This window comes from Magnolia sinica, chromosome 7 (genome assembly GCF_029962835.1).
Source record: "Magnolia sinica isolate HGM2019 chromosome 7, MsV1, whole genome shotgun sequence".
NCBI classification, from domain to species: domain Eukaryota; kingdom Viridiplantae; phylum Streptophyta; class Magnoliopsida; order Magnoliales; family Magnoliaceae; genus Magnolia; species Magnolia sinica.
The window spans coordinates 83,572,715-83,590,085 of NC_080579.1; the positions used below are offsets into that span (position 1 = coordinate 83,572,715).

At 41.7% G+C, this 17,371-nt stretch overlaps 2 protein-coding genes across 2 annotated transcripts; one reads left to right on the plus strand and one right to left on the minus strand.

The window, feature by feature from the left end:
• Positions 1 to 499: 499 nt before the first annotated feature.
• On the minus strand, positions 500 to 1,873 carry LOC131250688 (uncharacterized). The gene is made up of 2 exons (XM_058250970.1): positions 1,690 to 1,873; positions 500 to 1,155 (listed from the first exon to the last, which is right to left on the minus strand). Exons 1-2 carry the CDS (start codon positions 1,871 to 1,873, stop codon positions 500 to 502), a joined length of 840 nt encoding a protein of 279 aa, XP_058106953.1.
• A 9,432-nt stretch (positions 1,874 to 11,305) lies between these two features.
• On the plus strand, positions 11,306 to 16,721 carry LOC131251566 (ankyrin repeat-containing protein At2g01680). Its single transcript, XM_058252335.1, has 3 exons — positions 11,306 to 11,796; positions 12,723 to 13,132; positions 15,592 to 16,721. The coding sequence occupies exons 1-3, from the start codon at positions 11,463 to 11,465 to the stop codon at positions 16,453 to 16,455; spliced, it is 1,608 nt and encodes a 535-aa protein (XP_058108318.1). The 5' UTR covers positions 11,306 to 11,462; the 3' UTR covers positions 16,456 to 16,721.
• The last annotated feature ends 650 nt before the right edge of the window (positions 16,722 to 17,371 follow it).

Here is a 17,371-nt window from a genome sequence, read left to right on the forward strand (position 1 = left end):
TGACTTAGTGCTGCCCTTCTCCCGCAGTCACAGGGAGCGAAATGGCTCCTTCGGTGATTACTCTTTCTCCGGCAAAGCTGTGCAGGGGGTCTTCACAGGTCTGAGGTGGGACCATGGTATCCCCATTCTTTCAAAGGCTTCGGAATAGATCACGTCGCCCGAGCTCCCGGTGTCAACTAGGATGCGGTATACCTTGCCGTTCACTATGGTCAAAATAACTACTAGGGTATTATCATACGGATGCTCGATTCCGCGTGCATCTTCTTCTATGAAAGTCAGAGTGCATGGGCTGACCCGAAGTTCCTTGCTATGCCGCTTAGTCAAGTGGACGTAATGCTCCAATTCAGACTTCCGAGAGTGGGCTTTCCATGCCCTATTTGAATTTCCACCACTGGATGAGCCCCTGAAGATGGTGCGGATTTTGGTGGGCTCTTCCGTAGTAGTGTTCGACTACTCTTGTTCTCTCTTCTTTTCAAGCAGCTTTTCCTTCTTTGGTATATCAGCGCAGGTGCCCTTTCCGAACAAGGGTCTCGATTTCATCTTTGAGATCTACACAGTCCGCCGTGTTATGACCGTGATCTCGGTGAAAACGACAGTACTTACGCTTGTCTCGATGATCCGGGTCGTCTCTCTTACAGATAGGCCAATTCATCAGCTTTTCTCCTCTGATGTCCAATAGAATCTGCTCGGTGGATGTGTCAAGGAGGGTGTAGGAACGAAACTTTCCCTCCGGCCTTCTGTTCGGGTGACGATCGCGAGGGGTGCGGTCGTCGGGTCTTTTGTTGGACTGTTGGGATTCCTCGTTCTTAGGTCTCTTCCCTTTACCATTCGGCTCAGCCACTTGGACACTTTTGCGGGCATTGGAGAATTCTTTCGTGTTGGTATATTTCTGAGCTCTGGTAACGAGTTCGACCAACGTCTTTGGTGGATTCTTTCCGATGGAGAAGGTGAATTTTCTTTCTTTTAAGCCGCTGAACACAGCAGCGAGCGTCATTTTGTCATCGTAATCTTCTATCAGCAGTTCTTCCTCATTGAAGCGAGCGATATAGTCTTTTGACGACTCCTTCGGCTCCTGCTTGACGGCAAACAACTGAGTATTGGGGTTTCGACTTCTCTTACCACTTATGAATTGGGTAAGGAATAGTCGACTCAACTCTGCGAAGGAACTGATGGAATTTAGTTTGAGCTGTCGGTACCAACTCTAAGTGGAACTCGTGAGCGTGATCGAGAACCCTCAGCACATCATAGCATCCATCGCCGTCTGGATCTGCATCCACGAGCGATAGGCTTCCACATGTTCAAATGGGTCTCTGGACCTAGAGTATTGGATGACTGAAGGTATCTGGAACCTCTGAGGTATCACCTCATTCATGATTTTCGAGGTGAAGAGATGCTCGGTCTCTTCCATCATTGCCTGGACGGTGGCGGGATCTGATGTTGGCTGTTGTTTCTTTTTCAGGGCTAGAAATTTGTCATTGAGCTCCGCGAACCGTTTCTCCCAAGGGTCCTTATTTTTCGCCACGATTTCTTGGGTGTTTTCTATCTCTGGTGTTCTCCTTTTCCTTCTCCGTTCTAACCAATGACGGAGGTCCGTTGGTGTTAGGGCCGAAGTGATCGAAGCATTAGTTGGAGCTCTAGTGGCCGTGTTCTGAGCCGAGATTCAGTTTTGGGTCGGAAGAGGATTCTGACCCGAAACTCGTGTCTGGGGGTGTTGAGGCGCCTCGTGCCTAGTACTCCTTAGTGGGGAGTGAGCTTCCACAACAAGACCGATCGGCTCGGGAGCAGGGTTTTCCCGAGTTGGGCGCAGTTGCGGCTCCTGTTGTTGCTTCATCCGGTTTACTTCGTCACGCAGGGCCTGTATCTCGTTCTGCATGGCTCGATACTTACTAGCCCGATTGCGAGAACGCTAGGAGGGCCCCGGGGCCGATTCTGCATGAAGTAATGAGGAGGAGCGAGTCTGTTCATTTGGCTCTGGCTCCGCGGCTACTGTTTTCTTCTTTCCTCTAACTATTATGCTCGAGAGCAAGAACCTGACCTTTTGTATCAGATTCCCACAGACGGTGCCAAAAATGTTGAAGTCAAAATCTGGATCACCTTCCACTCCATGTGGCGAACCTTCGACGAATCCTGACCCTGCACCAAGGGTGAGCAAAGGAGACCTTGGCTAAGCCAGGGGACCCTCCGATACCTAAGTTAGGTCAAAAGAATCCGAGTCTAAGTTGAAAGGTAAAGGGAGAGTGCAAGATCTTGCGTACCTGTAACAATGAGGTCTTATTGTATTTATACCTAACTGTTGGATGGTCTAGGTCCGTTAATCTCGGTACGATTCACTCAATCAGTGTGATTTTCGGATCCTGGGGATATTGTACGTAATTCAAGGATCGTGTAGGATATTATGCACTTCATGCGTATCGGCGAGTGAAGTAACCGGCCGCGTCCATTTATGGTAGTTTCTAAGCTTAGCTCATGGTGCGCCCACCTCAGGATTCGGCCTCGGCTTGATCCTTCTTGCGGATAAGGTCTCAATCAGAGTGGTTACAAGCCTTCGTCGAACAGTGGCCGCATTTATAGTCCGAGCCGAGCTGATGGCCTTAGCCTCTTGCCAGTCGGACGTTCCGAACGGTTTTTTCATGAGGTCTGAGTGGAAGTGTCGGGCCTATTCTATTGAGTTGGATTTCCTCCTATTTTGGTCTTAGATCGTCTCGAGCCGAATCGGTTATTAGTCTCAGAACCGAAGCAACTTTGCGGCTCATCGGTGAATCCTTCAGTTGTGGGCATCAGATAGGGTAGTCGTCTGTCCAATCGAGTCAGCATGACATCGGCCCTCGGAATTATAAGGGGTTCGGATCTTCCCATAATAATTAAAAAAAAGTTTCTTAAGCTTTGAAATGAGAGGCTAAATCAACCAATATGCCGCATCATGAGACTATTGGCCCAAAAAACCCTTGAAAATGAAGCAAATATAAATCTAAGGAGGCCAGGGCCACCCAAAGTTCCTGAGAGGCACTAGCATGGTTATTTGCCATCCAACTTGTTGATAGGGTCAAAATTTACTGGAAGACAAGACCACTCAAATATTTAGCTTCATCCTGAACTTTTGCGGCCAATGAAAAGATTTAGGGCCTGTTGGGCAGTGGGATTAGGTGGGATGGGATTCATCTGGTTCTATGCCAATTTCACCCCATGTTTGGGAAGAATGGAAAAGCTTGGAATTACATTAAATGGAATTGCATTGGGTCCTGTGCTAATTTTACTTAATGTTATCAAGTTGTGTAGGTCCCCAGGTCCTTGCTATTACCCAGGCGGTGGAATCTAGGAGTTTTAACACCGGGACGAGGGTTCGAGTACCCACCAGTAGTGAAATCCCACCGCGTGCGTGTGTGAGGCGCGCGCGTGTGGGTGTGTGTATGTGCACATGTGTAAAAAAAAGTTGTGTAGGTACCACCATGATGTGTGGGCTATATAACCTCGAGCACGGGCCAAAAAATCCGGTAAATCTAAAGCTCAAGTGGACCCCACCATAGAAAGCAACGGAGATTGAATACTCACCGTTGAAAACTTCTTTAGGGCCACATATGTTTTGGATCTACCTCATTTTTAGGCCTATGCCATCAAATGAGGTTACAAAACAAGTGAACGGTTTAGATATAACACATGTATGTTATTCTCAGTAATTTCAAATGATGGTGAGTATATACATTCAGGTATTATCAACAAAGCATGACATTAATCTCATCCCATGGCAATAGAAGACAATCCTTCCATGGGTGATAATTATGTTTTTTGAATCTCATCCCACCGATTCCCTTCTAATCCCACCGCCCAAACAGGCCCTTAATGGCCATTCACCACTGTTTCCTGTCGTGTGGTCCATGTAAGATTTATATCTGCTTCATTTTTGGGATCATGCAATACAATCAACTGTGAAAACAGATGGACCGTGTGTATGTAGGACACGTACATCACCATAAACCTCATAACTGAGGATCGACCGAAGCCGTACCCAGTGTTACCATGGCAGTTTACGAAACTACTAATAACTTTATCTGACTGCATGCAATATACGTTCCACACCCGGCCAGTAAATAACTTCCATTCCATCACGTTCATGTAACGTTTTATCCCTCCAATAAATAAGGTTGAACATAAAGATAACCTGGTGCTCCATCCATTCATCATGCATGCTATACTATTGAAAATAATTTCTAGCCATAGACATATTGAATGGATAAAATTTGTGAGACTCATCGTGTGAACGGTCTAGATCAACGTACCATCAGTTTCACAATTCTAACAACCTAATAAAATTGATGCACTAGAACATGCTATATGAGTCAGATTGTCTACCGACTCTACAGGACAGTCCTTTGTGGGCCCACTGTGATATATTTGTTTTATCCCCCAGGTCCATCTATTTTTCTATCTAAATTTCACCCATTAAAAACTTCCTAAGGCCGGCTGTAATATTTATTTTCCATCCATTCCGTATATTAGGTCACTCAGTCCTGGACAAAAGTAAAACACAAATATCAGCTTCATTAGAAACTTTTGTAGCCTCGAGAAGTTTTTAGTAGCGGGCATTCAATCACTGCTATTTCTTGTGGTGTGCTCCAGATGAGATTTGGATAGGCATCATTTTTAGAATCATCTCCTAAAATAAACTTGAAAATTGTATGGACGGGATGGATAAAAAACGTATATCATGGTGAGGTCCACAGAGCACCGTCCAGTAGACACTGGCTAGTGACAGCTTCGGTGTGCAATCCACCTCCCATATAGGGCCGGCCACGAATATCAGTTTACTGGATTCAATAATCTTACTTTATTATTTTGAGTGGGCCAGATATGGTATTACAATATCCAACGTATTTACAGCCCTAGAAAAGTGCCTAGCTCTCCTACTTTACTTATTAAAGTAGGGAATTAGATTCCTTGGGTGGGCCACAACATGCTAGAAAATAAAGAAAAAAAGTGTAGCACACGTGGGCACTGGTGCCAGTACGACAAATGAAGATATTGTCAAAAAATATATGAGATGATATTATCGTAATATTTTTAAAAAGATATTGTCAAAAAATCATTAGATGATATTATCGTGATATTTTTAAAATCTCATCAAATATTAAAATAATAAAATTACGTTATTAACTAAAAAAGTAAAATATTAGTGAATTCCTTAGGTGTGTGTGTGTATATATATATATATATATAAAATTAATAACTTAAAATAAATATTTTTTTATTTTTGATGAGATTTTTTTGATAATTTAAAATAAATCTCAAAATTTGAAAATCTCTCTGTGAAATTTTCCACGCTGAGAAATTGCCGAGCACGAGATTGTCACAGCTTGTGCCTGCGATTGGATGGCCTGGTCCCACACGCGCGTATAATTCCATACATTCCGGCGAAAAATGCTGAAGATTCTGACTTGAGATCCAACTTCTTAGAAAAGGTCTGCTAAATGACCAAAATACCCTTGCTGGGCAACGGGTGGAAAAATGCGTGATTTTTACGGCTACAAACGGGCCGGGCTGGATAGTCTCCGCCCGGATTCTGAACTGTTACCGGTCGGGCCGTCGGGCAGGATCTTTTTACTGGCGTGTTTGTTTTTCAAAGAAACGGGAAATACCTGGAAATGGTAAATATTACATTTTTACTGCGTTTGAAAATTCATGGGAACTTGTGCTTATTAAATTAGTTCAAAAGATGTAATTTTAATTTTTGAACTGCAAGGTAATACGAATGACATATCCATTCCAACAGCCTATTTTATTACAATATTTTGAATATGAGACAAAAAATGAAGAGGATCCAATACTTAAATGGCCCACGCCAAAAGAAATAGTAGCCCTATAAAGTTTTAACAATAAGTATACAATTCCCTTTTTTGTATGGCGTGATCCAATGGAGTATTGGATATGCCTCAATTTTTTATTCATGCTATGAATTCAACTGGAATAATAGATGAACAGTGTAGATAAGCGAAATGCATCATAGTGGAACTCACATATTTTGTAATATTCTTGATTTTTGTGTCAAAAAGTAAGTAATCAAATCAGGTAAGTTGTAAATGTAGGGGGAAGTAATTATTACCTTTTCACATTGCATTTGCCATTTCACTGGAAAATCAAACACGCCCTAAAATTTTGATTTTTCCAGGCCCGATCCGAGCCCATTTACACCCCTAGTATTTTTGTCATAAGGTGCGTTCCAGTGGTACCGGTACCACCTTGAGGGCCTGTTTGGCCGGGCAAATCCCATGGTATTAAGAGGGATGGGATCAATTTTAGGGCGTGTTTGGGCAGTGAGATTAGAAGGGATTAGGTGGGATGTGATTCATCTAGTCCTGTGCCAATTTCACTCTATGTTTGGGAAGAATGGAAAAGCTTGGAATTAGATTAGATGGAATTGCATTGGCCTTGTGCTAATTTCACTCAATGTTAGCAAGTTGTGTAGGTCCCACCATGATGTGTGGGCTGTATCCACACCGTCCACCCATTTTTTGAGATTATTTTAGAGCATGGGCTAAAAAATCAAGTAAATCTAAAGCTCAAGTGGACCCCACTATAGAAAGCAATGGGAATTGAATACTTACCGTTGAAAACTTCTTTGGAGCCAGGCAAGTTTTGGATCTACCTCAATTTTAGGCCCATGCTATAAAATGAGGTTACAAAACAAATGAACGGTTTAGATATAACACGTGTGTTATTCTCAATAATTTCAAATGATGGTAGGTATATCCATTCGATGTACCACCATATTATCAACAAAGCATGGCATTAATCTCATCCCATGGCAACAGGGATAATCCTTGCCATAGGTAATAATTATGTTTTTTGAATCCCATCCCACCAAATCCCTGCTAATCCCACTTCCCAAATAGGCCCTTAAGGTAATGATGGGGCGCCAGTGGATTGTCTTAAGATCCATGGGACTGCTTTTATCCCGGGACAAGTTCCCAGAGTCTGTTTGGCACGCCATGCATATCCCAGGATTTTACCTTCCAATCCATCCAACCAAGAGATAAGATCAATTTTAAGGTAATAATGATTATGTCAGTGGATTGTCTTAAGATCCATGGGATTGCTAATATCCCGGGACAAGTTCACCGGATCTGTTTGGCACGTCATGCCTATCCCGGCACATATCCCATCCCTCGTAATGCCATGGGATCTGCCTGGCCAAAAAGGCCCTGAGGTTACAGATGGCGGCCCACGTGATGTATGTACCACATTGAACCCGTCCATCGGGTGTGTCCCCTCAGATTACCCACAGATTATGAAAATTAGATTGATCTAAAACTCTGGTGGGCCACAGAACAGGGAAAATGATATGAGAGAATGACCACCATTGAATCTCACCTGGACCCACATGAGTTTAAGAACAGCCCGCTTTTTTCATGAACCTTCATCCATGGCACATGAAGGGTACGGATGACCTGAATTCCGTATACACAACATGATGGTCCCCCATGAAAATCAACGGTGTGCATTCCCTCTCAACTTGTCTCAAAAGGAGGCGAAGCATCAGATGATGGACAGGTCACACCTCTGCCGGTGGTACCGAAAGCACTGGGGCCCACATATCTGTCGTTTGAGTGGAATTTCGGTTTAGATTTCCCTCTTTCGGTGCATATGATGAACATTTGCAATTGCAAACCGCTCCACTTGGCGCCCCGTGTAGATTGTCCACGTGTACATATTGCTGGCCGTTCATCAAGTGGGTCGAATAGATGGGTCATTGGTCACAGATCCTCATCAGTAGCTGAAGAGATAAAATTGGACATAGCTATGCAACGGTGCACATGCAATGACCAAAAGTCAATCAACGGATGGATAGGATCATCCGATCAATGTACTGTTCGGGCAATGAATCTTCCATAGTGGGACCCACTAGTCGGAAGTTACAATGGATGATTCGATCATTTCGATCTTCATTGGACCGGAAGGTGGCCCACCTTTTGGCCATCTATATTGTTCATTGGGTGGGCTCCACGATGATTGGGGACCAAAAGTTCGCTCGTGGATCAATCCCAACCGTCCAATATAGTTGTATGTTTCAGGTCGTGACTGTTGGCTATATTCCGTGGAACCGTCCATTTGCACCCCACTAAATGGGGGCGCGGATTCGCTACTGAACACTTCAGTAGCGACATTGCTACTGAAGTGATGTGGTCACGTTTCATTGGCGCAAAAGTTCGGCTCCGTTGAAAGCATTTATCGATCCTCGTCAAAAACTGAAACGCTGTTTACTGGCCGCGTTTATACTCGACCACGGAAATATCCTCATCTTGCTTTGATTTACAGAAAGCAGATTGAGTACTGAGAAACTCAGTACGCCATAGTAAACTCCTTGGCCCAACGGTAAGATATGCATTTTATCCCCTCTGTCCATCCATATTACCAGACATTTTAGGAGAATGAGACTAAAAAAGAATCATGAACAAATCTTGAGTGGACCACACCATAGGAAACAGTGTAAATTGAATGTCTACTGTTGAAAAAGTTTTGGGGGCCACAGAAGTTTTGGATCAAACTGATATTTATGATTTCTTTTAATCCATATATGTGTGATCTTTTGAATAGGTTGGATGACAAATAAACATAACTGTGTGCCCTAAAAAGGTTTCAACGGTGGAAATCATTATTCCCACTGTTTCCTGTGGTATGGTCCACTTGAGATCTGGATATACTTCAATTTTGGGCTTAACCGTTCCAATCAATTGTAAAAACGGATGGACGGCGTGGATAAACCACATACAATCAGGATGGGCCCAACAAAGTTCACTCAACCCAATTGAATTTCTTCATTTTTCCCTCCGCAACATGGCTCTCTTCCTCTCTCTGTTTTCCTGCGCACGACACGTAGTAAATTCTAAATTATTTTTTTTCCCCGAATCTATCAAGAGTTGGGATTTTCTTTAGATGATTAGGGTTATGATTTTCCAGTAATTCGAATTCGTTCGGTTTGAAATTTAAATTTCAAGCGGATGTATGATTTAGAAGCTAGGGCCACTGGGAATGTCACGGCTAATCAGCCACATCTATCCTCAACTTGCGAAACGGACTTTATTGTATTCTTTTATCAGGAGATATACAGAAGCTTGAGATGTGTCCATCACAAGGAAAACAGAGAGATTGGAAGAGACAGCACTGGTGGAGAAGGAAAAGGAAAGAAAATAAAGGTTTTCTGTGGTCGAGTACAAACGAGGCCAGTAAACGGCCTTTCTTTCCTGTGACGGAGGGGCATTAAATGCTTTCGAGCGCCAAGTTTTGCGCCAATGAAAAGCGACCACATCATTTCAGTAGCAACATGGCTACTGAAGTGTTCAGTAGCTAATCCGCTCTCACTAAATGGCTGAATGGTTTGACGGAGTTCCTTGCACCTTCTGCCGGACGCGGTTTGGTTAGTGACGCTCCATCAACCATGTGGCTAGTGGGTTGGTGCTACGTGGACCCCACCATGATGTATGTGTTTTATCCACGCCGTCCATCCATTTTTGAAGATAATTTTAATGCTTGATTCCAAAAATAGGTAGATCTAAATCTCAGGTGGACCACACAATGGGAAAACAGTAGTGATTGACTGTCCACCATTAAAAACCTCGTGGGGCCCACTGTAAAGGTTATTTGACATCTAACCTGTTGATTAGGTCATACAGACTTGGATGAAGGAAAAAAAAATATACCAGTTTGATACAAAACTTTTGTGGCCCCCCAGGAAAATTTTAATGGTGGGCGTTCAATCAACACTGTGCGGTACATTTGAGATTTGGATCAACCTCATTTTTGGTCTCATAATATAAAATGATATGGAAGAATGGATGGACCGAATGGATGAAACACATACTTCATGGTGGGGCCCACAGTGCACCGACCACAGCCATTGGCCAGTGGCAGGGTCAGCAGGCAATCTGTTTCAAAGGTCGGCTACACCATGTCCTTGGGTCCATAGTATGCACAAGTGGGGCCCATGTTTTCGGTGGTCTAGATAATGGATCTGATGGGTCCCGCCATGGATCTATCATGCATGAGTTTTTCATGTGGTAATTATGACCCTTTGACCAATGGCTCAACAATAGAAAATTAAAAGCAAATAAAATCAACGGTCCAGATACGATGAAAGGAAGGGGCCAAGGACAGGGATCTCCCGGTGGCGCAGATTTTTGGGGCATGGCCCATCCACCGTTGATCCCATCACAGCATTGATCAATGGACCGTATGCGTTACTCCCAAGTAATCCATCCCCAGGAGATGGAGAAAAGATTCAGTGCTCTCAAGAGCCCCATAATCTACGGTGCTCCTTGTTGCGTAAGGATACCCGGACAGTCTGATCTATTCACCTGAACTGTCCGCTTGGTCCAGCACACTCTTCATTTGCAGCCGACCCAAAACCACAATGATCTGACCGTTCCAACCCTCCCATGAATATACTTAAAGTGGACGGCCAAGATTGCATACAGAAAATAGGTTTAAAAAAATCAACAACCTGAACCATCCATTTGAGGCGCCATCATGGATTGCACAAAGATAACCATCCCATCCATCCTTTGGAAAGAGTATCAGCTTATCAAGGATCTTGACCATCTAATTGGTGTGGTATTAGCTTATCGAGGAAGCATGGGCATGATGGACGGTCTAGATCAATACCAACGGATTTCGTCGTCCATGTGTACCTGTGAGCAACGGATCATTTCTCCCATAAAGAGGAATTATTTAGTAGAGAGGAATCTACGCACATGGGGCCATGGTTTTGGTGATCCATGCGGTATAACTTTCATGTGCTGATGATGGCCCACAAATAGAGGCTTATTAGGAGAAAAATTCTACTGTGAATCTTATCATATATAAGGCCTTCAGATGAACGGTTGCGATCCCCTGAACAGTGATCCACGGTTCAGTAATCCAGGCCATTGGTACGACGAGCCGTACGGTTGATGGAATATTTTCGAAGAACATGTCAAGAACAATATTCGGGACCTTCTTCAATTGAATCTGGACTGTTGTTTTATTTCTCTTCTCAACTGTCAAAGATTAGGATATTCCTATGAAATTTTTTTAAATACTAGCTTATATAAGATATAAATAACAGATCAATGGTCTGGATAATCGAAAAATGGGACTCATTTCTCATTGTTGGAATCGTGTGCACCGTGCATAGCTGTGGGCCAGATGTCGTATTATTCCACTAAAGGTAATTAGATCAAACAAGGAGGGCAATTCCGTCATTTCAACAACCAAAATCCAACCATCCAAACTAACGGTTCTGAGTCACTGACTGACAGAGTCTCTTCTCCGCTGACCAAAGAGGTCAGTGTTGCTTTCAGATCAAATCCAAACCCCTTTCTCTCAAATGCGGAATTCCAAGACCCTAATCCTAGAAGTCGCTCCTCTCTTTCTCCACTCGAAGAAGGTCAAAGAGGAGAAATTCGAAAACCCTAACCGTAACCCCAATCCCAGCCATGAATTCCAGGGCCCATCGCCTCATCTCCCCTCAGATCCTCTTCTCCACCGTCCGATCCGGCGATCTCTCTTCCCTCAGGCTCCTCCTTGAGGGATCGCCGTCCTCAGCTGACGGAGGGGGTGCTGACTTGGCTGACGATGACCGTGCTGTAATCTCGTCGCTCGTGGCGCAGCAGAACGGTGCCGGTGAGACTGCGCTCTATATCGCTGCAGACAACAATCTCGAGGAGATCTTCAGCTACTTGCTGGGGTTCTGCGATCTCGAGACAGCCTTGGTCAAGACAACTGTCGGGATCAACGCGTTCCACATCGCGGCCAAGAATGGGAATTTGGGTCAGATTTTCTCTCTCTCTTTCTCTATCTGTCTGTCTGTCTGTCTGTTTTGGATGCTTCCGGCTTTTCAGATATCTGGATCGGCTAGAAATGCAACTGTCATGACTGACACTGTGGAATAATTCCATGAAGCACCGATCTCTGCATCTCCACTTTATACTTGCTAATGTGGAGGAAGATCGAAGCCTTTGAACTTGTGGGCTATCATGTCGGTTGGCCATAAGCTAAAAAAGAGAATTACTTTGGTCAGGCTATGGTAACCATCAGATCAGTGTCCTGCAAATAAATATTTCATGTAAAGAACAAAAAATCAGTAAGGATCCATATTTTATTACTTATTACGTGAGCTGATAGAATTTGATTGAAATTTGTATTTATCTGTTATTAAGTGATTTGATATCCTAATTGATTTGATACCCCAACTAGATGATGATGTTGATGATTAATTGATTTGATAGAATTGGGGTGAGATTCTTTTATTTTTATTTTTTTAACACCACAAAAATTAACTAATTTAAACAATAAGGTTCTTTGAGCATCTTCAAAATTAGCTAATTTGAATAATTATGTTCTTAAACATCAGAACAGAAGATAAACTAACACTTAGGGTGCGTCTGGATGCATCCTCAAGAAGGGCTTTTACGCCTAAACAGTGTTTTGAACCAAACCCCAGTTTGCGTTATGAGTTTGGAAGCACTTCTAAAATCCTATCTTGTCCCCTGTTCGGCAAAATAGGCGTTAAAAAGCTGAGTTGACAGAAAAGGTGGGCATGGAAACTCTTTTTGTGTAAACCCCCTTTCGGGGAAATGCATTTAAAATGGGACCTTATATTTCTAAGCCTTGTGATTTATCTAGAATAGTCACAATATTTCTAAGATAAGCCTGATAACACATTGAGTTAACTGGTGATTGATACTTGCCTGCAGGGATTGTGAAAGAGCTTTTGAGCCATTGGCCCGAACTTTGTAACTCGTGTGACAACACAAATACTAGTCCCCTTTATTCAGCTGCTGTTAAGGATCATTTGGATGTGGTAAATGCCATATTAGATGCAGATGGAACTGCAGCCAGGGTCGTGAGGAAAAATGGGAAAACTTCATTACATACAGCTGCTAGAATTGGTTATTATCATATAGTAAAAGCTCTGCTAGACAGAGATCCAGAAATTGTTTCTATCAAAGATAAGAAGGGCCAGACAGCACTTCATATGGCTGTTAAAGGCAAAAATACTGATGTAGTGGAGGAGATGTTGGTTGCTGATCTTTCTATTCTCAATATGCGGGATAGGAAGGGAAATACGGCTTTGCATATAGCAACAAGGAAATGGCGTCCGCAGGTGTTTCCTTCTGTTAGAACTCTATTTTAGTCAAGTCAATGCTCTTTTACAGAAATTTGCTTTCATTGTTTCTATGTTCTTGTTTGTTACTTCTTTTTGTGTTTAAATTACCTTTCACGAGTAAAATTACATTATTTTCATTCATTCTCTTTCTGGTATGGTTATTCGACTCCACCTAGATTTATAAGTTGAACTCTATGAAAACTGCATTTACTTGCAGTGGGATGTACATCTGCTGGACCCTATATTGTTTCTTAAAGAGTCTTTCCTTTATTGTTGTCCGCACGTACTCTTATGCTAGAAACAGAAGTTTTATTAATGAACAAAATATAGTCTTGGGAGGCTTGAGTCTTGCAGCAACTCAGCGTGCTTCTCAATGCCATTTAAGCAAGTCATTACATTTGCATACACATTTTTGCTTTAACATTAATTCATAAATAAATTGAGCTTTACCATAGGACTTCACTTGCTCTTTGATTCCGTATTATACCCTAAAGAGTTCTTTAGTATGGTCCCCATGTGCAGTTATTCCCATGTCTAGTGGACATGCTTATGCACATTATGCTTTTTAAAAGGTGCATAAAATCAAACATGATGTGTGTGCATGTGCATGAATCTGTTGGTGTATGCAGTTATTCCCATGTCTAATGTACATACTTATGCAAATTATGCTTTTTGAAAGGTGCATAAAATCAAACACTAGGTGTGTGCATGTATATGCATGTGCATGAATCTGTTGGTGCATGCAGTTATTCCCATGTATAGTTGACATTCTTATGCACGCTATGCTTTTTGAAAGGTGCATAAAATCAAACATGAGGTGTGTGCATGTATATGCATGCGTATGCATTGTTATGATGACTGTGCCAGCATATGCACATTTTAGAGGAGAGGTTTAGACATGCATGCATTTGTTGGTTGATGCAAGTGCTACAACTCAGGCATTCCTTTTTTACTTTAGCATGTGATATGCATACAAAGCATGCAGACGTGTTCATATTACCATGGACTGTTTAGGATTCATATTTGTTTTGATGGTTTTACAACACATTAAAAAAAATAAATCTGAATAACAATTTTGGCACTGTTTTCCAATGTTACTCGATAAATTGTACAACTAACAATGTCACTCACCCTTCAAAAAGGAAAGAAAGAAAGAAAGAAAAAAAGAAGAAAAGAAAAATAGAAAAGAAACACTAAAATTGTCACATAGTTTATCTGTATTGATGTTACTTGTTTGTAGTTTTTTGCATTTCATTACTTACCCTTCAAATAAATAAATAAGAAGAAGGAAAAAAAAAAACACTAAAATGTCACTTAGTCTATCTGTATTGATGTTATTAGTCCGTTGGTTTTTTTTTTTTTTTTTTTGCATTTCGTGGTTGTAGTTTCACTTGGCCTTTTCCTTTTCGCCATTGTACCTCTAGTCCTTTTATTTTTCTGGTAGATGTCTCTACTCACTGTTTATGAAATGGAAATGAAAAGGCATAGAGCAATTATAATCATGCATTTTGAAATGAATATCACTGAATCCGGAGCTATGCTTTTGTAATTGTGAAAACTTACCAATGGTTAATTAGCTAGAAATTGAATCTGAGATTTAATAATGAGACTGTGGTCTGAAAACACGCGATCTTCATGTTTATTGTTAGGTGCTTTTCTGTTGAATAAGGCAGTTCCAACCAGGAGTTCAGTCATTGCAAGCTTATTTGGATATGTATCTTTTAATAATTGAAAACCATAAATATATTTAAAAAATACTAAAAAGATGAAAATACAAAACAAGAAAATATACAATAAAATGCTGATTCACCTCATTGGGTGAAAATGGGAATTGGCTTATTCTTGCTAATTTTTACTGATTTGTAGGGAATCAGTTCACGCCAAAAATTTGGTGGCGACTAGCCTTTCCGCCTTGAATCGGCTAATCCAATTGGAATCAAACGGATTTTTAAACTTTGAACGAGACCATTAATTACTGTCTTATCGATAAAAAACTGGTTTAAGTTTCTTTTAAGTGATTGTCTACTGTGAAGTAATGAAGCATAAACTTGTGAGGTGACACTTTTTTTTTTTCCCTCTTTTATTTATTTATATACCTTTCTTTCAGAAGTTTCAAATATGTGGCCATAAACTTGAAAAGCTTGATCGAGCACTTGATTGAGTCTCAAAGATCAAGTAAATTAAGATCCTAGCACTTGTTGATTTTAAAGAGTCTTGAAAATGCAAATTGCAGTTTGTTTACATCCAAATTCATGATATCAACTCTTTTTTTGTGATATATTTCTTCAGTTAATCCTAAAGATATCTTTTTTTAAACAGGTAAGTGATCATAGTCTATATTTACGATCAGTACTAGTTTCGTTTGGTGTGAATTTGAATGATATCATAAAGCTCATATTCATATTCGATCTTCCTGACTAGGCAGTCAAATGACAAGATTTTCTATCTTCTTTCAGATGGTGCAACTTCTACTGAGCTACGAATCCATTGATGTCAATGTTATTAATAACCAGCACGAAACAGCCATGGATTTGGCAGAAAAAATCCCGTATGGGGATTCAGCAATGGAAATTACAGAAGCACTTGCAGAGGCTGGTGCCAAGCATGCGAGGAATGTCGGTAAAGCAGATGAAGCTATGGATCTGACGAGGACTGTGAGTGAAATAAAACATGAGGTGCGTTCTCAATTTGAGCAGAATGCAAAGACCAACAAACGAATGTCAGGGATTGCCAAAGAGCTCCGGAAGCTGCATAGAGAAGCCGTTCAAAACACCACCAATTCAGTAACTCTCGTCGCTGTTTTGATTGCTTCCATTGCTTTCATGGCTATCTTTAATCTGCCAGGCCTATATAATGATGCTGGCAAAGCCAATGTAGCGGACGAGATTGGATTCCGCGTGTTCTACCTGTTGAATGCTACTGCTCTCTTTATATCTTTGGCTGTTGTCGTGGTTCAGATAACTTTAGTTGCCTGGGAAACTAGTGCTCAGAAACAGGTTATTTCAGTGGTGAACAAGCTCATGTGGGCTGCCTCTCTTAGCATTTGTGGAGCTTTCCTCTCATTATCTTACGTGGTCGTGGGAAGCCGTGACTCATGGATGGCTACTACCATTACAGTAGTTGGTGGGTCGATCATGATTGGAACTCTGGCTAGCTTGTGCTACTTGGTGCTCCGCCAACATGTTGGGAAGTTTGGTGATGACTCTCAGAGACGTATTAGGAGGGCAAGTGCCAGCAAATCTTTCTCATGGTCTGTGTACTCAGCATTGTCAGACCCTGACGAGTACAACTCCGACCATGAGAAGATATATGCTCTGTAACTTTGTATTAGGAATGTAAAGCATGTAAAAGGCTAGTTACAGCTATTGTGAATATCTTGTGTATTTGTCGTGAGCCAGTAGCAGTTGCGTTGGTGAGTTACTACCGATTGAGAGCTCTTAACCATCAAAGCTACAGTTTGCTTTTGTATCTTTAATAACAGAAACTGGCTAGGGCAGGTTCTATTGTATGAAGATGATGACAAATGGGAAGAGTGTAGCTTTATGTATATGCAAGTAATATTTAATAAAAACTGTAACAGATATTTCCTTATTGCTCTATAGTTTATTTTGGGGTTTAACTTGCAATTGCCTTTTTTGTGATAATTTGGTGAATCGGTGTTTTTCACATCATTTACTTTGATATCCAAGCTGTGTATTAGGTGGGTCCACCATGTACATGACCTGGCCCAGAAATACAGTCCAGTCATTAGGCAGGTGATGTATGTGAATGTGGACTTTTGGAAAGCTCCAAACTGTTCCCTTTTTTATTTTTTTATTTTTAAACATGTTTGAGTCCCACCTGATGAGTTGGTCAGCATGATTTTACTGTCAAGCCATCAGAACACTGGACTTCACCTGATGCACCACTTTCATGTCCCAAACGTGCTGGGTCCAGGTGGGCATGTGCATGTGTGGGCTTAGCGAACTCTTGGATACCATCCACAAATTAGGGAAGGATGCTAGAGGTGAAAATCAATCACCATCAACTGGGTGAGTTCACATGGCCCACTCAAGGGTGACTAGACTGCAAGAGCAATGCATTTTTATTTTTATTTTTCTACATGGACAAACGCCCATCACTTTCAAAGATTCCACAATGACTCAGCTCCTAGTTCTAATCAACCATAAGAAAATGGGCACCAATCTTTGTCAGCAAGCAGTAGAAGACAGAAATGCAATCTGGAGATTGGGTTTA